General features: G+C 43.1%; 1 protein-coding gene across 3 annotated transcripts in view; it reads left to right on the plus strand.

Annotated features, from left to right (window-relative positions):
* Nucleotides 1-23,977, plus strand: part of dync2i1 (dynein 2 intermediate chain 1) — a 90,296-nt gene that overhangs the window by 49,193 nt on the left and 17,126 nt on the right. For 2 of the 3 annotated variants that reach the window (XM_085987569.1, XM_085987567.1), the window contains 8 exons: nucleotides 641-655; nucleotides 802-893; nucleotides 1,250-1,379; nucleotides 2,022-2,194; nucleotides 4,470-4,632; nucleotides 15,223-15,336; nucleotides 17,511-17,572; nucleotides 23,813-23,864. In XM_085987569.1, the coding sequence (XP_085843695.1) occupies nucleotides 641-655; nucleotides 802-893; nucleotides 1,250-1,379; nucleotides 2,022-2,194; nucleotides 4,470-4,632; nucleotides 15,223-15,336; nucleotides 17,511-17,572; nucleotides 23,813-23,864 (801 nt within the window). The remainder of the gene's footprint in view (nucleotides 1-640; nucleotides 656-801; nucleotides 894-1,249; nucleotides 1,380-2,021; nucleotides 2,195-4,469; nucleotides 4,633-15,222; nucleotides 15,337-17,510; nucleotides 17,573-23,812; nucleotides 23,865-23,977) is intronic. The other variant, XM_085987568.1, reaches the window with a different exon arrangement.

Here is a 23,977-nt window from a genome sequence, read left to right on the forward strand (position 1 = left end):
CACTGAGGAGGGGGCTTTGGAGCATTGGGTGGGGGGCAGAATCTGGCAATATTGAGAATTGCTGGGATTTGGCAGTATGGGAGAAGCAGGAAATAGCAACCTTGTGAGGGAGGGGGCCCCCAAGAGAATGGAATCCAAACTGCCGTTGGCCGCTGTTGGACCATCAAGCCCAAAGCTGCCACTGCATTCCCACCAATAAGCCTCTTCACTGACCAAGGATAAGATTTCTGCTTCTTAAAAGATGCCATCTTTCAGATGAGACTTTAAACTGAGGCCCCGTCTGCCCTCTCAGGTAGATGTAAAAGATCCTAGGGTACTATTATAAAGAAGAGCACGGGAGGTCTTCTGGCCAGTATTTATCCCTCCACCAACATCACTGAAAACAAATTACCCAGTCATTATCACATTGCTGTTTGAAGGACCTTGCTGTGCGTAAATTGGCTGCGCATTTCCTACAGTGACTACATTTTTAAAAAAGTACTTAATTGGCTATAAAGTGCTTTGGAATGTCCTGAGCTAGTAAAAGGTGCTATATAAATACAAGTTCTTTCTTTCTTTGCTTGTTAACGTAATTCAGTAAGGAGAGTAAAAGCCCATCTATTTATTTTAATTGTTTCCTTCTTTCATGCTGCTTCTACAGGACTTCTAATACCTGGTGGGTATATACACTTTCTTTCTTCACTGACTTCTTCCGATCTTTATGATTACCTTAAATTAAATCAACCCAAATAAGGATTGAAATTCTTATTAATGTATCTTATACTGATGCACTTTAATGTTAAGTATTCTTTCCTCGAACAGGGGCTAATGTTCGTGATGCTTTGTCCTTGGACTCGGTGGCTAAGAATGTGGACTCTCGGAGACTGACCAACTTCCTGAAATCTGCTTGTCAGGTGTTGTATTTCACTTGGATGACACCATGAAAAAGCATAATGTTATATTGCAATTTATTTTTTGCAGAGATCTGGATGTCAAAATATCTTGCATGCATAGATTTAATTTAACAGCGGTTGATCAAAATAGGCAAAATGAAATTTCAGTATAGCAATATGATACCTACAATGATTGAAACAAATAACTTATAACAGTATTCACTGCAGTTTAACTATAACACTGATTCTTTGGACATGCTTGTGATATCGATAGAAAGTGCTTGCTAGATCAAGCTATTACTGTATAGATCTTCTACTGAGATAATTTGTTTTATATTCCCTGCTTGCTAACAGTATCACTCTTAATACCTTGACAGGTAATCGCAGTGTTGCTTGAAGAAGATCAAGCAGAGTACCAAGCCAGTCAGAACATACAATCGAAAGCAGCCAGTTTGTCAGTCAGTGATGGATGCTCTCAACTGAACACAAACTTGCCATTTTTACATGGTAATAAATAGTCTGAGTGTGTTTGAGGGTGGAATATAAACATTATTCATATTTACTGTTTGCATTGTCTTTTCCACATATTTTGTTTGGTTAATCAACTTGCAAGTTCTTTTTTAAGAAAATAATTGCTTTCTCAATTTCTTTCAGTACAAATTTTTCACTTTGAAATGCATGTATTTTGGTATTATATTGTTCATTCGAGTCTTGTGTCGGGCGCACTTGCTCCAATCAAAGTTTCTATATGGCACATCATTTCAGTCGCCAGTTTCACATTCCGTACGTCCTGTTGTTCAGCTTGAGCAACACTGCCTGGGTTGTCTTCCTACATTATATAGCATTCCCAGTGTTTTGTGCCTGCCAATTCCTTTCTTCCTGGGGACGAGCATCACATCTTGCTTTGTACTGATTGTTTAAGACTTTGCAGACTCATACCGTGCCACTTGGTGGAGCTATATCACCAGCTCTTTTAAAATGACATATTGTACACAGTACTGTCTTATTCAGATTGATAAATACAATACTGTAAATGTAAGAAACACCTTATTTATTCAGAATTCCACAAATAATCACAAAACCGTGGTTTTAAGATTGTATTTTAATAATCCTCCTAATGGTAAGTATATGCATTTGTTTTTTTTGTAGGTCGGGAGGTATTATGCCTACATTTTTCACCGATCCAGAGACAAACCCTGCTTTCAGTTCATAGTCTTCCTAAAGAGCCTGGGGTAGTCCAGCTGGCCAGCAATGACATAATCTGTGTTTGGAATATCTGGGAACCGTCCGCTCCTCAGAAAGTCCTTGTCTGTGAATCCGAGGTTTGTGGAAACGTCATTATCTGTATTTTTATTTATTCCAAAAAATGTTATGGAAACAATTATTGATAATTTCACATAGTTCATGAGGCAAACAGAAAGCTAGCACCTTTACTAATTTCCCTGACCAGTGTGTGGAGTCTTATTTCTTCAGGTAGTGAATTGTTGTTCGAGATTTAAAAAATGTAACATTTTAAATTTTGTAATTTTTTTCTTTTTTTTCTCTGTCTTAATCCAATCTTTCTTTCAGTCTCTTTATTTGACATTGAATTTATTTGACATTAAATTCACCTACTCTAAATCACCCTCCTTCTCAGTCCTTCCTCTGTTTATTTCTCTATCCTTAAATCTCATTGGTTAAGGAGATACACCAATAGTCCTGTTGTTCACCGTGGTCCCAGATGCCCTGTTACCTTCAACGCTCCGTTATCAGCTCGCACTTCCAGCAACTTACAGGGCAAAAACATTTTGAGCTAAAGGTTTCAGGAAAATGTCTAATTAACCTGGTGTGAGATACCCTGCTCCAGCAAATTCTAGCCCATGATTGGAGGAAAATATAGGAGTTTAGCCATGAATATATAACATTTCACAGCGTAAGATGGCCTTGACCATAAAAATTTACCAAAAGAATAAGTAAGTTATTCCCAAACTTACCAGTGCACAGGCAGATCCTGCAAACACTGTAAAGTATTCTTGTAAAAGTAAATTCACTTCTTTGAGACTCAAAGGAAGTGTAGGTTGGGACATCGGGCTACAATACTGCAGCGGTAATTCTCCAACCTGTGCTCCTTTTGAGCACAGCCCTTTCACTGGGAGCTCAAATGAGTGAATTTGCCCTATAGTGTAATCATTACTTTGAATATCCTAAGAATCACCTTTCATGGGGTCTGGATGTATTAAAATCCAAGAGAAAATCTTTGATATTTCAATAGATCAGATTTTCTGCTCTCCTGGACCCGTCAACCATCTCCCAGCCTGATGCAGTCTGCCCTGCGCACCCTAAAGAAGTTTTATGGTAGGTCTCCCTCTCCACGCTTTTCCAGTACCAGCTTACTGCTCTGCTCTTTCTGATTTTTGGAAAGCACAAGGCTGGAAGTTGGAATAGTTGGCACTGTTCCTATTTATGCTGCTGGGTTTATCTGTTTAAATTTGGCAATTACACTAGCTTAAGAAATGGCTGGTCTTATTGGTGGTTTAAATCAGTGAACCTGGAGTTCAGTAAATTGTGAAACTGAGCTTTATTAGCATGGTTCCTTTCCTCATTAGGAGAACAGGAAATCAGAACTTACATTTGTTTCTGTGTCCAATAATACACATGACCTCACTAAGTTCAAAGGCTTAGGGCTAGAAATTTGGTGCCTTAGCGCCTCTTGTTATCGCCTCTGGGGGGGCGACAACGGAGCGCTAAGGTCTTACCGCCCAAGCGCAGCAATGTTGCCACCACCCGTGAAATTCACCTGCTGGCTTGCGTGACGTCATCCGGTCGTGTAGCGCCCCGGACCCGAAATTAATATCCGCCCCCTGAATCATCGCTGGATGAAAACGACGCCAGCTTCAGGGGACGTGCATCGGGTGACCGGGGGCGAGGTGGCTGAGGTAAGTAAAAAAAAAAAACTTACCTTTTTTGATCCCTTTTTTTCGTCGGTTCCTGCGTGAGAGAGTGCCGGGCTGATTGCATGGGTTCACCACTCCCTTGGTGGTCCAGGTAGGTGCCCTTTCTTTTGCAGAGCCTGCAGCGATGGCCCTTCCCATTAAGGAAGGGACGGAGTTTTCCAACACGGCAGCGCTGCACAGCCCAGTGTGCAGCGCTGCAGAACTCACCACCCCGCTTGCTGCCGATCGTGCTCCAAGAGGGAAGTGGAGCACTTGATTTAGTGTTTCACCTTCGCCGTGGAGCGAGAAAACCGAATTTTTTAAAAGTTAGAAAAACATAGCGTCTGGTGCTAATTTTTCCAAACTTTTAAAAGTTATCGCCCCAAACTTCACCCCCTTAATTTACTTCTAACCAAGCTTAATTATATTGTTCACCTGCCCAATTAGCTTGATATAGTCAGCAAATGTTCTAACATTGCAAGAAATGTACTGCTCCAAGTCATTCTGAATAATGTGAAAGGCAGAGGACTCAACAGATCCCTGTGGAATTCTGTTAGTCATTGTCCCCAGTCAGAGATTATTTACTTTGTGCTTTCTGATGTCAAGCCCGTTTTCAATCCAGCTAGCCCTATTGGACGCTTATTAACTAAAGAAAATGCGGATATATTGTGCCATTCTACTGCAGGTGCAATGCTGCTGCTTTGGCCCAGGTCCTGTGATGTCGGTTTTTGCTGGAACGGTGGATGGTTCAGTAATGGCTTGGGATCTTCGTGAACACTCCATTATACACTATAATCTTCAGATCGGGGGCCAAGAATGGACTCTGAGAACTCCAACATTCTCTACTGGTGAGTCAAAGATGCAACAGTGACTGAATGATTAGAGAGAGCCAACATGGATTTGTAAAGGGTAGGTCATGTCTAGCGAACCTAATTGCATTTTTTGAGGAAGTAACTATGGATGTCCTTTATGTGGACTTCCAGAAGGCATTCGATAAGGTTCCACTTAAGAGACCGTTGACTAAAATTAAAGCTCATGGAGTTGAAGGCAAATGATTGACCTGGTTCGGAGATTGGTTAGGCGGTACAAGACAGAGAGTAAGGATAATGGATTGGAAGAAAGTCACTAGTGGTGCCCCACAAGGATCTGTGGTGGGGCTTCAGCTATTCATTATATTTATTAATGGCTTAGATAACACAATAGGGAACCATATATCTTTGACACAAAGATTGGTGGCATAGTAAGTAGTGTAGATGTGAGCATAAGATTACAAAGAGACATTGATATATTAAGTGAGTGGCCAAAACTGTGGCAGATGGATTTCAACTCAAGTAAGTGTGAGGTCATCCATTTTCAGCCAATAAAAGGATAGATCCGAGTATTTATTAAATGGTGAAAAGCTAGGAACAGTGGAGGTCCCAACAGATTTAGGGGTCCCTGTACACAGATCACCAAAACGTAGTAGTACAAAAAGTAATCAAAAAGGCTAATGGAATGTTCGCCTTTATAACTAAAGGGCTAGAATATAAAGAGTAGGAAGTTTTGCTACAGCTATACAAAGCCCTGGTTAGACCACATCAGGAGTTCTGGACACCACACCTTAGAAAGAATATATTGTCCTTGGAAGGAATGCAGCACAGATTCACCAGAATGTTACCAGGGTTCCAAGGGTTAAATTATGAGGGGAGATTATATAAATTAGACTTGCATTCCCTGGAATATAGAAGGTTAAGAGGTGACTTGATTGTGGTTTTTAGGATTTTGAAAGGAATTGTTAGGGTAGACAGAGAGAAACCTTTTCCGCTGGTGGGGGAGTCTTGGTCAAGGGGATATAACCTTAATATCGGAGCCAGGCCATTCAGGAGACAAGTTAGGAAACACTTCTTCATGCAAAGGGTGGTAGAAGTGTGGAACTCCCACCCACAAAAAGCAGTAGCTGCTACTTCAATTAACAATTTTAAATCTGAGATCAATAGACTTTTTGCGATCCAAGGGTATTAAGGGGAATGGAGCCAAGGTGGGTGAATGGAGTTCCTGTGAAGCTGGTATATGGTAAATTCATGCAAAACGTGCTGATTTTGCTTACAGTTTTAATATACTAACAACAATAACGATTTCTATACTGCCTTTAATGTAGAAAAAACACCCAAAATGCTTCACAGATACGTAATCAAAAAATGGACGTCAAGTCAAAGAAGGAGATGTTAGGGAAGGTTACCAAAAGTATGTCTAAAGTATTTTAAGAAGTGTCTTAAAGGACGAGAGGGAGGGGAAGAAACAGAGGAGCTTAAGGGGGAAATTCCAGAGTGTGGGGCGTAGGCAGCTGAAGACATAGCAGCCAATGGCGGGCGAAGGAAGGTGGGGGATGCACAAGAGGCTAATTTTAACTACCCTCTCATCTGCTTTGATGTGAAAATAATTGTACCCTGCCCATTTCTGCCATATGATTAGATTGGACAGTACCATTTTATCTTTTCGAGCTGGGGGTGTTCATGGGTGTTGGGAAAGTTCAGTGATTTTGGATATCTGTTACAGTTTTAATATACTAACAATAAAGCATCTGACCATAACACTGCAATATAGATTGTTGGTCAAATAAACCCAGTTTCAACAATGTTGCATGAAAATATAGAGCTATCTGGGTGTTAGTGACATTTGCCCTTGGGAGACCCATTGTGATAGGTCTCTTTACATTGCTCCATGATTTCCAGGATTACCCTGGGTGCGGAGCTGGACCTGTAACTACAGTAGACACTGGACCATGCAAGTGAGGGGAGGGGGGGGATCCCTAGGCTAGCCTGCCCCTTATTTTACTTGAATAGTGATCGCTGAGCACTTCAGCACCGAGTGGTTATGGCCTGCCCTGGACTCCCACAAACTGAAGCGTTCATGGGGACCCAGGAGCAGGCCAAAGATCCTGTACATGGCTAAGTACACTTTAGAATATTCCCCTGCCCGCCAGGATGTTTGTATGCAATTGAGACTTTTTGGCTGCTGATCTCCATCCATAGCCAGAAGACCCTGATGTTGGGGACGTGGCACATATCTACAGGCCTGAGAGGCCTTCAGTTGCACTCAGCTCCTGTCCAGCACCAAGGCAGATGACAGCCAGTAAATCAAAAGTCCCATAAATTTCACTTCAAAATGCTGTTGAATACTCCCTTCATAGATGCACTGCTTAGGGAGGATATATCTGAAAACAGTCATTCTTAGGTTGCTGCTGTGCTTCTCCCATGAGCAGTATTTGGGCCTTATTGAGAGTAGGTTGAGTGCTCATGACTGCAGGCCATGTGTGGTCCATGGAATCAATAAGATCAGGAGCTTTGCTAGCAAAACAAAATTGTCAGATTTTTTATTCATGGTGCACTCATAACTTTAATGCTAGTGTGAAGCGGTTTCCAATGGCAGCGTTATAGTGTAAATCTGAAGTCCAAGCACAACCTCACATCACTTCTATTTGACGCTGTGTGGAGTGTAAATCCAGTGCTGTATAAAAAGTGTCAGGAGGTACTTGCGCCTACCTGCAAGTAATTTAAAAGTTTAGTCAGTGAGGATGCTGCTGCCGGTACTGCTTTGAATTTCCATGAGGAAGGAAGTGGTTCTCCCGATATCCCGCCATAATATCAATGAAAACCCGGGTGAAACAGTGTAAATGGTTGCTACTGCAGGGTTTCTTTCCGTTGACCTTCTACCAACGTTATGGTGGAGATCGGGAGAATGCTGCTGAAATTCTACCTGTTAAAATTTTAATGCTGGGAGTAGAACTTTGCGCATGCATTCAGAGCTCTGTCCTGGGCGGAATAATTCAAGGTTCACCTAAGTAGTGTAAATAGATTACTGCCTGGCTGAACCTGAACTGTAGCTACTGCTGACTGAAGTGTAAATACACCCAAAAGTGCTGTTTCTTTCCCGATGATTCCACAAAAATTCCTAAAACCTTACCTACAATCCAGAATCTATATTTTATCAGTAACCTTCCCTTAGCAGAGTTGTGTGATCCAACGACTAACAATATTTGTTGTGGCGAAAAATATTACTTCAATAAATTTCACACACTAGCCTGTCAAGGGTAAAGAGTCAAGCAGTTTATTAAGATTCAAATAGTCCAACAGTCTCCCACACAACAACGAACAGTTTTGACAGACAAATAATTACAGACAAACAAAAGGTATCTATGGGGGCTGATCAGGGAGACAACTTAGAGCTCCGCAGCTCTTTTCCTGGCTGTCTCTTCGATCGCTTACAAATCTCAGTATTTAAGTCTCCAAACCACAATGAGTCATATTTTCGCGTGACCTTTCTTTAAATTATATCAAAAGTTTATACAATGGAACCACCAGGTGCTCATCTTGTGACTTGCCTTATCTCCCAACGGCCAGTATCAATCAAGCGAGCCCTTTGACCTGTTATTGTTCAATCATCTTAGGTCCCTTTTGGTCCTGTGTGCAAAGTTTAAATGCATTTCGCCTGCTGTTGTCAGGCAGAAGTGCCTTGGCCATTTATCCTTACCCATGATGCCCTGCTTCTCCTAAGTATGATTTCTAAAAATCCACTTCAAACCCCCCTTTGGTCCTGGACTACCCCAGCCCATGAGACCACCCTATATTAAATTATACCAATTCGTCCTGCCCCTTGTTCGGTGATCAGTTGATAGGTTAGGGAGGAATAGGTATCTGATGCCAGTGGTTAAATCCCAGTGCTTATCAACCTCTTCCTTTCCTCAAGTGCCTATACTATCTGTCGAGCGCGGCGTTTCATTCGGCATTTCCTGCAGGAGGAGCAAAACATAAAAGCAAATCCCAGAGCTAAGATCGGTTGGGCTACTACCAATACGTGTGATATGATTCGTATCCACGGGTGTACACTCACATTTAATCCCCAGTTCCAGATTCTATTATACAAGGGGTTTCAGCTAAAATTTTATTGATGTCTTTACTTTGTTGGTTTAGATCTTGCTCTATTTTGTGATAATGTTTCATAATTTCCTTTGTTTCTTTCTGTCCACTTTTCTTGTTCCCATAATTTAGGGATAGCTTCTGGTTCTGGTATAACAGAAGTCCCAATTCTTTTTTCATCGGGTTTAATGTTGTTAAGGGAGAAACTTTCCTCTTCTTGGGGTCTTGGCGGGTGTATATATTGATGTCCTATCTGCATTGGCACCTTTGGGTGAAAACAAAAGTTTGGCTGGGAACTGGGACAGGTCAGATCTTGGTATCCATATTTTTGTTCAGTCGTTGTGACACAAACTGTCCCGTTGTCGCCCGGTGCTACCCTTGTTTGGTGTATCCCCCTTGGGTGTATTTCAAGGGTGCAATTGGTGGCTTTCGCGAATCCACACTCGGCCGTGTCTCCCTCGGTGGGGGGCTGTGTGCACACCCACGTCCTTTCCTTGTGGTGGCACCCATTTGTTATCACCCCCCTTAAGGTTCTATTCTTCTGTGTGTTGTCTTCATCCCTTTCCCATATTGCCTTGGTAGGAACATCATAATATGTCACCCAATTTTTCCTCTGTATTTCTCCTATATTATTCACCTCATATAGGGGTTGTCCTTCTTCTGGAAGTTGGGGAATGGCTCGTACAAAACCAATCACCTTAGTCCGCGGGGTCAGGCAATTGCCTGCCCTATATACTCGTCCCATTTTACGCCCTTTGCATAGGCTTTTGTTTGTGTCAATCCAAGGTTCCATGTCCTCATTTGTAATCCAATCAGGGATCTGTCCATTAACTATTTGTTCCGTGTTATGCTGCGCATTCGATAATAGCCAGGAGCCATACATGGAACATGCCAATTCGTTATGGGTTTGGTGAGATGCGTTTTTGATCCGATCAATAATTGTGTTAATTGTTTTTGCGTGGGGAACTACTATCTCTTCCACCCCCAGCAATTGTTATGCAGTTTGTCCTCCTGCCAATGCCATTTGTCGTCTATTTTCAGTGGCTTGTTTCAATAACCCCTTTATTTTTGCTTGTGATACTTCTACTCCTTCACTTACTCCTTCTATGTAACTATTGCTAACCTTGCCGCATACCCTGCCCCGACCATTTCTACGACCCCCCCTCTTTTTATGTTGCTGTAAGATGGACTCTCCCTGTGGACCTTCTAGTTGTCTTGTCCACAGGGAATCCCACAATCGTTTTGTATGATTGCTGCACAGTGTGGGAATTTCAAGAGTACTCACATTAATGGCAAGCTTAATAACTCTATACAATACATTAAAATACACTTCATCTTGCGTCTTTCTTATTACCAATCCCCCATTTGTCCCATCCTCCATCATTGGGCAAATTAATGGGGTGGTGGTGGGTGTCTGCGGGTTGTTGGTGGAGGCGCTTTTACAGTCGGTGTAGTCTCATTTTTCGTACACCGGGTGCCGTTTACACAAACAACTGTTTCCCCCAATTTCATACTCGACCCACATTCTACCGATGGCAGTTCATCGGTTGTTCCGTTACACGACGACCCAGAGGATCCGGAATCAATGCATTTTACGCTTCCCGATGGACATTCACCCAACACTCCCCTTTCCTGCCATAATGCTCCGAAGAGGGTGCACATGATCATTCACTCCATTGTTCTACGAGCTTATTGTTCCTGCAAAATAGAAGGGGACTGGTCATCACCAACCTTATTAATATTATTCCATTCTTACTAATTCCACTGCAGCGTGTGGCGGTCTTTCATCCGCCCGCCATTTATGAGAGCTCTTCCATATGTACCAAAAGAGGTACACTACCCCGTTTATTATTGCCACTACAAGTACTCCCACTAAGAGTACCAGCCATGGCTCCTGTTCCCAAGTCTGATAACGCATCTGCCAATCCTCACTCTTCGCATATGGTATAACCTCTGGGTAATCCATTTCTATTCCCGTGCTGCCGTAATTGTGACCAGTGTTTCCATTGCCCTACACTATTCATATCTTTTTATTTGATCCCGTGGTGGGCCCACATCGGACCCTCCTGTAATTATACCTTCGGGCAGTCACATTGCCCGACCAATCATAAGTTCATACGGAGTTAATCCTGTTGTCCGGTTAGGGGTTGCCCTTTGCCTCATCAGGATAGCAGGTAGTAGTTCAGCCCAAGCTTGTCCGGTTTCTTGGATGGCTTTTGACAAGGCTGTCTTTATTGTCCAATTCATCCATTCTACCATTCCCGAACTCTGCGGGTGGTAGGGGATGTGAAATTTTTTGTTTAATGCCCAATATAGTGCATAGTACTTTCATCACCTGTCCTGTGAAATGGGTTCCCTGATCGGAGTCTATTTGAGTGGGGATGCCCCAGCGGGGAATCGCCTCCTCGGCTAAAATTCGGGCTACTGTGGTTGCGGTGTTGTTTCGGGTGGCAAATGCTTCCACCCACCGGGTGAACAAATCTACTATCACTAGACAGTACTTTCTTCCTCGAGGGTTTGGCAGTGGTCCCGTAAAATCAATTTGGATATTCTCCCACAGTCCTTGCGGCTGTGGTTGATGGGCCATTCTTATTTTAATGGCCTTTCCTGGATTATGTTGGGCACATGTAATGCAATGCTGACAATATTTAGCAATATCTCGTCCCAAGCCTGGCCACCACCAATCCCTAGAGACCTACTGATCATGGCATTTCGCCCTGCATGGCTAATGCCGTGATGTAATTCCATGAGTGTTTTTTGTATACACGTGGGGGCCGCCACCCTTCCATACTTTCTCCCTATGGAGTCCTGGTCTGGCGCAGCTCCCCACCTTTCCCATTCTTTCTTCTCCACGTCCCGTACATCCCTGTGCAATTTTACTACAGGTATATTAATGTCCTCCTCAGTTATTATACTACTTACTGCTTCTTCCCTGGCTTCGGTTTTATTAACATAATTAATCCCCAATTGGGCTGAGATATCCTAGTGCATCTTATATCTGCGTTTTAAATATTTTTACTTCGGGGCTTCAGGTTGCCCAGAGATCTCATGATCTCCTGTTTTTCTAGAGGACTGAATGCCTTATATCTGTGTTTGTTATTTGCTGCCTGTGCTCCTTGTGTCACCGTCAAAGGTACAACGGCGAGGCTGCCTTCCTCCTCACTATATCATCCTCTCCTTCCTCCGTTTCATTATACGGAGGAGGTGGTGGAGCGGTAGGTGTACATAATCGGGGACCAAAGAGTCCCTTCTCGCTCTGACTCTCCTGAAGTTCTCTTAGTTTTTTTTATTTCTGCTCCAGCTGTTTTTAATTCCTCTATCTTTGGTTTCAGTTTGAGGGTACACTGTAAAAGCTGTCGTACTATTATTACACTGGCCTTTTGGGTACGTTTGTTTTCCTCTTTTTGCCACCAAGCCTTTTGAACGGCGGGGTCCTGATTTGGGTCCCATCCGTCTTTTAACATTTTGTCGATTAAGCCCTTCCGGTCGTCTGCATAGAATCTAGTAAGGGTTTCTTCCTCACCCCAGTCTAATCCTTTCCCCGACGCCATCTTGTGGTCTGACATTCCCCGGCTTTACATACAACTTCTACTTGAGTTTATGTCCGTTCGGCCTCTCCACGTGACTTAAACCCTATCCCAATCCCGGGATCACGATCCTGTGATTAACGTATGTTCTCTACGTCCTTGCTTTCTGGCCTTCACGCGGGACTTACGTCCTCTTAATTCCGGCTCAGTCCGCTAGGTGTTCGAGATAATTAAGCACCCTTGTCCGCGTTGATCACCCGGTTTTTATGATTTTACTCGGCTCGTCTTACTTTTTTCTACTAATTGTTCGATTTTACTTTGTAACACACATAACTGATATACTAAAAGTACTCCGGCTTTTTTTGCCTTCTTCTGTTTCTGTTTCTCCCACCAATTCTTTTGCTCCTTGGGGACAACCGAGGGATCCCACCCATCTTTAATCATTTTCCCTATTAAGCCCTTCTGGTCGTCTGCATAGAACCTACTAAGAGACCCTTCTGGCCCCCATTCAAGGTCTTTCCCCGACGCCATTATGTGATCTGACCTTCCCTCGCTTCCTCTGCGAATGAGTCTCTTCACGTGGGCCTACTTCTATTCCGCCACTTATTTATCGCGATGGGATCATCCCTCAATTCTCACACTAGTTCATGCGTATCCCACATTCACTCACAGGTTTCCGCCGTCACCTTGTCCTCTCGGTGTTTCCTTCGACCTATTAAACCTTGTCCATCACGTGGGGCATTTGCCCTCTTAATTCCGGCTCAAGCTAGGCGATTGAGATAATTTATGACAATTGAAGCGACGGGGACACTCGTTTCTCTTACACGCCACTTAAATCCTGTCTCCAAAAATATTCCTCCTAATATTCTCAATTATGAGAAACAAAAGACTGGACTCAAAATTCACACAGTTTATCTACCGTCTTTTATCGCAACGACAATGTCCCTTCCAATAAGACCATACTCACTCTAAGTCTAGGTGTGTCTCTTACCGATTCACAGGCTCTGCACGATTCGGATACTCGCTCCGTAGACAGACAGGTGGCCGCCTGAATCACATAATGTTCCGGGTGGTATTCCAAATCTACTCACCCGCTCGTGTCCTCTTGGTCACTGTCCGTCTACGTTTCGATGTATCCTGCCGACTACGCCAAATGTGATGGCGAAAAATATTACAGGTAGACTACCCTTTATCCGAACTTCTGAAAACCGAAACCCTCTAAAAACCGAAGGTTTTTTCGGTCAGCGTAAGTCGTGCGCACGACATGACCAGAGTGGCGCACGACTTACGCTGAGCAGAGGGTCAGCGTAAGTCGTGCGCACGACCCCCCGCGGACCCCCCCGCCGACCCCCCCCGCGGACCCCGACCGACCCCGACCCCCGCCGACTTACGCTGAGCAGAGGGTCAGCGTAAGTCGTGCGCACGACCCCCCGCCGACCCCCCCGCGGAACCACCTGACTCTCTTCCAAAGGCTCGAAAGCAACGAGAGCTCTGAGCCCGCGGCGGTGCCGGCCCCTGTTCCGACCGAGCACGACGACCTGTTGGTGGAAATGCGGAACTTCATTGCATTCCAGGCTAGCAGCGACGGACAAGCCATGACTGCGGACCCCCCCCGCGGACCCCCGCCGACCCCGACCCCCGCCGACCCCGACCCCCGCCGACCCCCCCGCGGACCCCCGACCCCCGCCGACCCCCCCCCCCCCCACGGACCCCCACCGACTCACCTTCCGAAATCCGAAATTTTCCGAAACACGGCTGGTCCCGAGGTTTTCGGATAAAGGATAGTCTACCTGTACTTCAATAAATTTCACACACTAGCCTGTCAAGGGTAAAGAGTCAAGCAGTTTATTAAGATTCAAATAGTCCAACAGTCTCCCACACAACAACGAACAGTTTTGACAGACAAATAATTACAGACAAACAAAAGGTACCTATGGGGGCTGATCAGGGAGACCTTAGAACTCCACAGCTCTTTTCCTGGCTGTCTCTTCAATCGCTTACAAATCTCAGTATTTAAGTCTCCAAACCACAATGAGTCATACTTTCGCGTGACCTTTCTTTAAATTATATCAAAAGTTTATACAATGGAACCACCAGGTGCTCATCTTGTGACTTGCCTTATCTCCCAATGGCCAGTATCAATCAAGCGAGCCCTTTGACCTGTTATTGTTCAATCATCTTAGGTCCCTTTTGGTCCTGTGTGCAAAGTTTAAATGCATTTCGCCTGCTGTTGTCAGGCAGAAGTGCCTTGGCCATTTATCCTTACCCATGATGCCCTGCTTCTCCTAAGTATGATTTCTAAAAATCCACTTCAATATTCATAAATGGTTCGTTACCCATTTCAATATTTTCTTCATCATAGAGTAGTACAGCACAGAAGGAGGCCATTCGGCCCATTGAGCCTACGCCGGCTCTCTCGAAGAGCAAATAGAATCATAGTAATCAGTTCCGAGAAAGTCCTTTTCAAAATATTACAGTTGCTACGAGGGTAAATCCTTCCTGACTTCGTCTCATAATCCGGAAGGGTGGGAGGAAGCTTGTCTGGAGCATAAATGGCGGCCGAGACCAGTTGGGCTGAATTGCCTGTTTCTGTGCTGTAGACTCGATGTAATCCTTGCGTTCTTGATGTTGAATGGATTTGAACCATAATAGATGACATATTAGCTATTGTGGAGTTTCTCCTGCTGACTCAGTCTCAGAATTTAAAATTAACTAAAGAATGGCAGCAAAAGCCCAGTTGAGAGCCTTTAAAATTCCTCTGAGGTTAGGTTTTATAGACAAACATGGCTAAATCAGAGATACAGTACAGATGGAAGATCATTTGGCATTGAAAATGATGAGCATCAGTCAAACAGTACAGTTGACAGAGCTGAATGCATTGTGTAGAAACCTGGTGCACTGCAAAAAGTATAATTGCATAATCACATTGCAAAAAGTATAATCATACTTGCAAAACAGTGAGGAACTACAATAAATATATTTTCTGAGGTCTTATTTAAGTGCACTTTAATTACAGATGGTATTCTGGCAGCTGGTAATCACTCTTGTGCAGTGAAGGCTGTTGATCCAGTGTCATCTGCTTTCTTTGATAAGCATGGTGTTGGACTTCCACTCTTGGCATCTCAGGAAGGTACGTTTTCTTTTTTTTTATTCGTTCCTGGGATGTGAGCGTCACTAGCAAGGCCAGCATTTATTGCCCATCCCTAATTGCCCTTGAGAAGCTGCCGCCTTGAACTGCTGGAGTCCAAGTGGTGAAAGTACTCCCGCAGTGCTGTTAGGGAGGGAGTTATTCTTCTTAATGGCCCAGAAATTCGGGTCTCCATGGGTGAGTATGCACGGAGTACTCACCCGTAAGCCCGATGGAAGTGCCGGTTTCGTGCATGCACTGCGCATGTGCGGGAAACCGGCACTTACGTTCCCCTGAAAGCAGGGGTTCAGAGGTCGAACGCGTGCGCGGGGGAGGATGCGCGTGCGCATCGAACTTAGTTTTTTTTTTACAGGTTTTCACGCGAGGGTAAGCCTCCAGGATTTAGAAATATAAAAAGCAGGCGTAAGGCCTGCTTTTTACAAGGTAAGTGGTGAATTAATTAAAATTAAAACATTTTTTCCACTGGTTTATTATTTTTAAATACTTTAAAGCAAGGTAAGTTTCTTTTTAGCCCCGTTAGAATATAAAATTATTTTTTTCAAAAATTTAAATTATTGTTTAAAATAGTTATTTAATGTAATTTATAGTTTATTTTAAAAATGTGATGTGTTTTTAAAAAAAAATTATTTGAATGTTTAGTGCTGTTTTGGGGCCGTAGTATTTATAAGTCTTGACAGCACTTCCTGTCAAGACTTATGAATGGGCTTTTCCCTGCTCCGATTGGCTGCCCATGGCCCACGTGATCCCAGGGGACGCTTCGAACTAACTGCGCCCCTGGGATACGCAAGCACTGCGCGCCGGCAGCTGGGCCAGGCCCCGGATCGGAATTCCACGGGGCCCTACAGCTCAACTGCCGGCGCGCTAGGTAAGTGCAGATCGGGGGCTTGCACCCGCAGGAAGCCCCCGACCCGAATTTCTGGGCCATTGTTTTCTGCGGTTTGTTACAACTGAATACAGGAAACTTTCTGGTATCCGGCACTGACGGGACCGAGCTGGTGCCGTTAGATCAAAACTGCCATATAAACCAGCGACAATGTTAAAACATACAGAGCTTTTCAGCTCCGTGTGAATCAACAAACCCTGTTGCTTAGCAACAGCTTCAAAACAGTCGGCTGCAGCTGCAAGCGTCTCTAGCTGAAGCTGTTGCTTAGCTACAGACCTTGCAGAGCCTGACTGGGGAAAAAAAAAGCAACGAGAAGTAAAAAAACTTATAGAAAACGGCTCCTGAATTTTGCCGGTAGATAGAGCTTTCCGGACTTTTAACCTCCGGTTAAACGAAAGTTTCCTGTAGCTTGCTAGGCCATTTCAGAGGGCAGTTAAGAGTCAACCACATTGCTGTGGGTCTGGAGTCACATATAGGCCAGACCAGGTAAGGACGGCAGATTCCCTTCCCTAAAGGACATTGGTGAACCAGACGGGTTTTTCCGACAATCATGGTCACCATTTCTGATCCTTTTATTCCAGATTTATTTAATTAACTGAATTTAAGTTCCCCAGCTGCCTTGGTGGGATTTGAACTCACGTCTCTGGATCATTAGTTCAGGCCTCTGGATTACTAGTTCAGTAACATAACCACTATGCTACTGTTCCCTTATGTCAACATTGTAGTCCACCCCCAGAAGGCTCAACAAGTTTATCTAAGAAATAGCTGAGCCACATGTTTGATCCCTGGTTTGTGCTGGATTAGCTCATCTCAGCTGGGTGGTGGTAGGGGTTCACCATTGGCTTTAGCACCTCTGTGTTAGGAAGTCAATAAAATTATCTGAGGCTTCTGCTCCTGATCGCCACCCAGCAATCACTGCTGGAGGTATGTGTCGGTGGACATTGGGTGAAGACCAGAGCCAAGAACAGCTGTGATGACCCTGCACTCGAATGGCCTGTCCTCTTTCATTGCCGAGGCTTACTGGAGTGCGGCACTGGGAACTGTACCCCAGCAAAGGATGAATGACTGCAGGGGAGGGAGGTAAATTGGTTTAGAAAAATGATGAGAAACAAGAAAAAAGTTTTTTTTTTATTCTGCAGATTAGAATTTTTGTATTTTTTTGTATATGTCTATAAGAGGATAGATTCAAATTATTTATAGGATCTTCTGGGATAGTTATCAATTAAATATTTTTTGCATTTCAGTATTTAAAGATTTTCTTTTTCTACCTCAGGAAGTTCAGGACTGTCGTTTCAGCTGGCGTCACTCGATGAAAGTGGTTTGCTTAATCTGTGGGTAAGCACTAGTCATGTCACTCCACATAAAAGTCTGATTATTTATATTTTAGATTGGAATAATTAACAGAAGTAAATACATGAGTCTATTCACAGTATAGGCCAGTGAAGTTGCTGTAGCTTTGTGACTCTGAATTGGGTAGTTCACTTCAGATAGGCACATGAATAATTAGCTGCGAAGTGTTCTGCTTGCATCAGAATATCAACGTAATGGGATTGAAAGGAAATTTAAAATTCTGTACTTGTATCAATCGGGTATTTATGTAGATCTTACTGTTCTCTATTTATTAGATTTTTCTCAGTGTCTCTACATATAAAATATGCATTTTATCCCCGTTCCTCAAAAATATGTTGGCATTTTTCTGAGGGATGTGTTATAGTTTTTGGAATGGCATCCCAAATATTTTTCCCAAGTTTGAGTTGCATTGTTCGTGATTTATTTTAATATTTAATTAATCTAGTTACGTACGTAGTTATTTCAGTGCAGTTGTCTGTAATTAATTATTTTTTTTACAATTTTTCAAATTGCCGTATTACGCGGAAATTAAAATCTGATTTCTCGGAACTGGTTAATGACATCACCTCTCTGTAAATAAGCAATGCACTAACTGTGTAAGTTCTGAAACAATTTCCCATGTTTTCCAAGATAATTTGCCCTCCACGCATTACTTTGATTCTCTGCTATTGCGTGGGACACGTTGTAAATCGTTTATAATGTTTACAGCTTTTTAAATGAGCTGCCAGCCTTACTCTGGTGTTTATACGAACCTAGGCTTTGATTTTGATGGAAACACGCATCGTTTACATAAGAACATGAGAAATAGGAGCAGGAATAGGCCACTTGACCCCTTGAACCTGCTCCACCATTCAATAAGATCATGGCTGATCTTGGGCTCAAAACCACTTCCCTGCCCGCTCTCCATAACCCTTCACTCCCTTGCAAAAATCTGTCTATCTCCACATTAAATGTATTTAATGACCCAGCCTCCACAGCTCTCTGGGGCAGAGAATTCCACAGATTTACGACCCTCTGAGAAAAGAAATTCCTCTTCTCAGTTCTAAAAGGGCGACCCTTTATTCTGAAACTGTGCCCCAGAGTTCTAGATTCCCCCACGAGGGGAAACATCTTCTCTGCATCTACCTTGTCGAGCCCCCTCAGTATCTTGTATGTTTCAATAAGATCACCTCTCATTCTTCTAAATTCCAATGAGTATAGGCCCAGCCTGCTCAACCTTTCCTTATAAGTCAACCCCCTCATCTCTGGAATTAACCTAGTGAATCGTCTCTGAACTGCCTTCAATGCAAGTATATCCTTCCTTAAATAAGGAGACCAAAACTGTATGCAGTACTCGAGGTGTGGTCTCGCCAATACCCTGTACAGTTGTAGCAGGACTTCCCTGCTTTTATACTCCAACCCCATTGAAATAAAGGCCAACATTCCATTTGCCTTTTTGATTACTTGCTGTACCTGCATACTAACATTTTGTGTTTCATGCACAAGGACCCCCAGGTCCCTCTGAACTGTAGCATTTTGTAATCTCTCTCAATTTAAATAAAAGTTTGCTTTTTTATTTTTCCTGCCAAAGTGTATAACCTCGCACTTTCCCACATTATACTCCATCTGCCAAACGTTTGCCCACTCACTTAGTCTGTCTATATCCCTTTGCAGATTCTTTGAGTCCTCTGCACAACTTGCTTTCCCACCCATCTTTGTATCATCCGCAAACTTGGCTACATTACAATCGGTTCCTTCATCCAAGTCATCAATGTAGATTGTAAATAGCTGAGGCCCCAGCACCGATCCTTGTGGCACCCCACTAGTTACCGTTTGCCAACCGGAAAATGACCCATTTATCCCGACTCTCTGCTTTCTGTTAGTTAGCCAATTCTCTATCCATGCTAATATATTACCCCCAATTCCGTGAGCTCTTATCTTATGCAGTAACCTTTTATGTGGCACCTTATCGCATGCCTTCTGGAAACCTAAATACACCACATCCACTGGCTCACCTTTGTCCAACCTGCTCGTCACAACCTCAAAGAACTCTAGCAAATTTGTTAAACATGATTTCCCTTTCATAAAACCATGCTGACTCTGCTTGACTGCATTATGATTTTCCAAATGCCCTGCGACTGCTTCCTTAATGAAGGACTCCAGCATTTTCCCAACGGCAGACATTAGGCTAACTGGTCTATAGTTTCTTGCTTTCTGTCTCCCTCCTTTCTTAAATAGGGGTGTTACATTTGCGGTTTTCCAATTCGCTGGGACCTCTCCAGAATCCAGGGAATTTTGGTATATTGCAACCAATGCATCTACTATCTCTGTAGCCACTTCTTTTAAGACCTTGGGATGCAGGCCATCTGGTCCAGAGGACTTGTCATATTTTAGTCCCATTATTTTACCAAGTACTATATCCTTAGTGATGGTGATTGTCTTTAGTTCCCCCCCTCCCTGTGGCCCCTTGATTATCCATTATTGGGATGTTGTTAGTGTCTTCTACTGTGAAGACAGATATAAAATATTTGTTCAGAGTCTCTACCATTTCTCCATTCCCCATTATTAATTCCCCAGTCTCATCCTCTAAGGGACCAATGTTTACTTTAGCTACTCTCTTCCTTTTTATATACTTGTAGAAGCTCTTACTATCTGTTTTAATATTTCTTGCCAGTTTACTCTCATAATTCATCTTCTCTCTCTTTATTCTTTTTTCAGTCATCCTTTGCTGGTTTTTTTAAAAATTCCCAATTCTCTGGTCTCCCACCAATCTTGGCAACATTGTATGCTTTCGTTTTCAATTTGATACCATCCTTTACTTCCTTAGTTAGCCACGGATGGTGCTTCCTTCTCTTAAAATCTTTCTTTCTCGCTGGAATATATTTTTGTTGAGAGTTATGAAATATCTCCTTAAATGTCCGCCACTGCATTTCAACTGTCTTACCCTTTAATTTATTTTTCCAGTCCACTTTAGCCAGTTCTGCCCTCATGCCATTGTAATTGCCTTTGTTTAAGATCAGGACACTGGTTTGAGATACAACTTTCTCACCCTCCAACTGAATTTGAAATTCAACCATGCTATGATCACTGTTTCCTAGAGGATCCTTTACTATGAGATCATTTATTAATTCTGTCTCATTTTAGACTGACTCGTCCTTAGAATGTGACCTTAGTATCACACTCTGGGTGACCTTCACCGCTATTTCTTTTATTGAAAGGCTTTGACTGCAAACTAATTTACTTTCAATATGGAAAGAATATAATTTTGGAGAACAAGTTTGCAATTCATGGATATTTGGATTATAATTGAAGAATGGCACCCTAATGTGAAAAATGATTTACTCCATTAATTGCGAAAAGGGTATTAGATAATTGCTTGAAAAGGAGGAATATTAAAGGATACATAAGAACATAAGAAATAGGAGCAGGAGTAAGCCATTTAGCCCCTTGAGCCTGCTCTGCCATTCAATAAGATCATGGCTGATCCTCAACTCCACTTTCCTGCACTATCCCCATATCCCTTGATTCCTTTAATATCCAAAAATCTATCGATCTCTGTCTTGAATATACTCAATGACTGAGCCCCCACAGCCCTCTGAGGTGGAGAATTCCAAAGATTCACCACCCTCTGAAGAAATTTGTCCTCATCTCAGTCCTAAACGGCTGACCCCTTATTCTGAGATAGTGACCCCCCAGCCAAGGGAAACATCCTCCCTGCATCTACCCTGTCAAGCCCTGTAACAATTTTATATGTTTCAATGAGATAACCTCTCATTCTTCTAAACTCTAGAGAACATAGGCCCAGTCTACTCAATCTCTCCTCATAGGACAATCACCCCATCCCAGGAACCAGTCTGGTGAACTTTTGTTGCACTCCCTCTATGGCAAGTATATCCTTCCTTAGGGAAGGAGACTAAAACTGTACACAATACTCCAGGTGTGGCCTCAGCAGGGCCCTATATAATTGCAATAAGATGTCTTTACTCTTATACTCAAATCCTCTTGTAATAAAGGCCAACATACCATTTGCTTTCCTAATTGCTTGCTGTACCTGCATGTTAACTTTCAGTGATTCGTGTACAAGGACACACAGGTCCCTCTGAACACCAACATTTCCCAATCTCTCACCATTTAAAAAATACTCTGCCTTTCTATTTTTCCTACCAAAGTGGATAACTTCACATTTCTCCACATTATATTCCATTTGCCATGTTCTTGCCCACTCACTTAGCCTGTCTATACCCCCTTGAAGCCTCTTTCCATCCTCCTCACAACTTACATTCCCACCTAGCTTTGTATCATCAGCAAACTTGAATATATTATATTTGGTTCCCTCATCCAAATCATTGATGTAGATTGTGAATAGCTGAGGCCCAAGCACTGACCCTTGCGGTACCCCACTAGTCACAGCCTGCCTGCCAACCTGAAAATGACCCGTTTATTCCTACTCTCTGTTTTCTGTCCGTTAACCAATCCTCAGTCCATTCTAGTATATTACCCCCAATCCCATGAGCCCTAATTTTGTTTAATAACCTCTTGTGTGGCACCTTATCAAATGCCTTCTGAAAATCCAAATGCACCACATCTACTGGTTCCCCCTTATCTATTCTAGTTACAACCTCAAAAAACTCTAACAGATTTGTCAAACATGATTTCCCTTTCATAAATCCATGTTGACTCTGTCCAATCCTATTATTATTTTCTAAGTGCCCTGCTACCACGTCCTTAATAATAGATTCTAGCATTTTCCCTACTAATGTCAGACTAACTGGTCTGAAGTTCCCCGTTTTCTCTCTCCCTCCTTTCTTAAATAGTGGGGTTACATTTGCATGTAACATGGGGAGCGAGCTGGAGAGTGGGATCAGACCAGATGACTCATCTCACTGCAACAATACTGAAGAAACTCAACACTATCTAGGACAGATGGTCCTGTCACTGGACTCGGTATACACTTCCACCACCAGTGGCACACTGTGGCTGCAGTATCTACTGTCTTCAGGATGCACTGTCGAAACTCACCAAGATTACTTCAACAACAGCTGCCAGCCCTGTAACCTCTAGCACCAAGAGTAACAATGTTATGGGAACATTATTACCTCTAGGGTCCCTTCCAAGTCCTGCACCATATTGACATGGACATATTTGCTATTTCAGCATTTTGACCCAGCAACATAAAGGAATTCCCTATCTAACACTATTAGGGGAGCACTATTACCACAAGAACTGCAGCAGTTCAAGGAGAAGTCTCACCACCATTTGGGGTAACCAGGGATGGGCAATAAATGCAACCTGTCAGTGTCGTCTACATCCTGAAAACTAATTAAAAAAAAGAAAAACATTGTACAGGAAACTTTGTGTTATCTGGAGGCTAAATGTCCGGCAAGCTCGAGCCACCGGCAAAAATCAGGAACTGCTTTTTTTCTTTTTGTTGCTTTTTTTTTTTCCCCAGTCAGGCACTGCAAGGTCTGTAGCTATAGCAACAGCTTCAGCTAGAGACGCTTGCAGCTGCAGCCGACTGTTTAGAAGCTGTTGCTAAGCAACAGTGTTTGTTGTCAGATACGGAGATGAAAACCTCCGTATGCTTCAACATTAGAGCTGGAGTGTCCGGCAGTTTTGAGGGAACGGCAACAGCTCAGTCCCGTCTGTGCCAGATAGCACAAAGTTTCCTGTACTGGGGGAGGGGTACACTGTCGGAGGTCCCATCTTTTGGATGAGACGTTAAACTGAGGCCCCATTTGACCTCTTATGTGGATGTAAAAGATATGGGGAGTTATTCCAGTGTCCTGGCTAACAATTTTCCCTCAACCAACATCACTCTAAACAGATCATCTGATCATTTATCTCAGCACTGTTTGTGAGACCATGGTGTGTGCAAATTGGGCTGCTGTGTTTCCCTACATTACAACAATGATTACACTTTCAAAGTACTTCATTGGCTGTGAAGCGCTGCCTAGGCCCTAAGCTCTGGACTTCCTTCCCTAACCTCTTTGCCTCTCAAACTCTCCTCCTTTAAGACACTCCTTAAAACCTACCTCTCATCTGTCCTAATATTACCTTGTGTGGCTCGGTGTCAAATTTTGTTTGATAACGCTCCTGTGAAGCGCCTCGGGACGTTTTACTACATTAAAGTCGCTATATAGTGCTCTGAGATGTTTTACTATGGCTAAAGGCGCTATATAAAGGCAAGTCGTTGTTGTTGAGGTAGTGAAAGGTGTATATATAAATGCAACTTCTTTCTTCTTTCAGGTAGTGGTTGAACTCCAAAAGGCAGACCTTGCTGGTTCTCTCACTGATTTGGGTATGTATGAAATATAGGGCAGCAGGAAAAGTAATTACACAGAAAATGAGATGGTACTGCTCTCACCTCCTGAGTTAGAAAGTCGTGGGTTCAAGCCCCACTCCAGGACTTGA

The sequence above is a fragment of the Somniosus microcephalus genome, chromosome 5 (genome assembly GCF_052327205.1).
Source record: "Somniosus microcephalus isolate GS21.2 chromosome 5, FLI_Smic_1.0, whole genome shotgun sequence".
Lineage (NCBI taxonomy): Eukaryota > Metazoa > Chordata > Chondrichthyes > Squaliformes > Somniosidae > Somniosus > Somniosus microcephalus.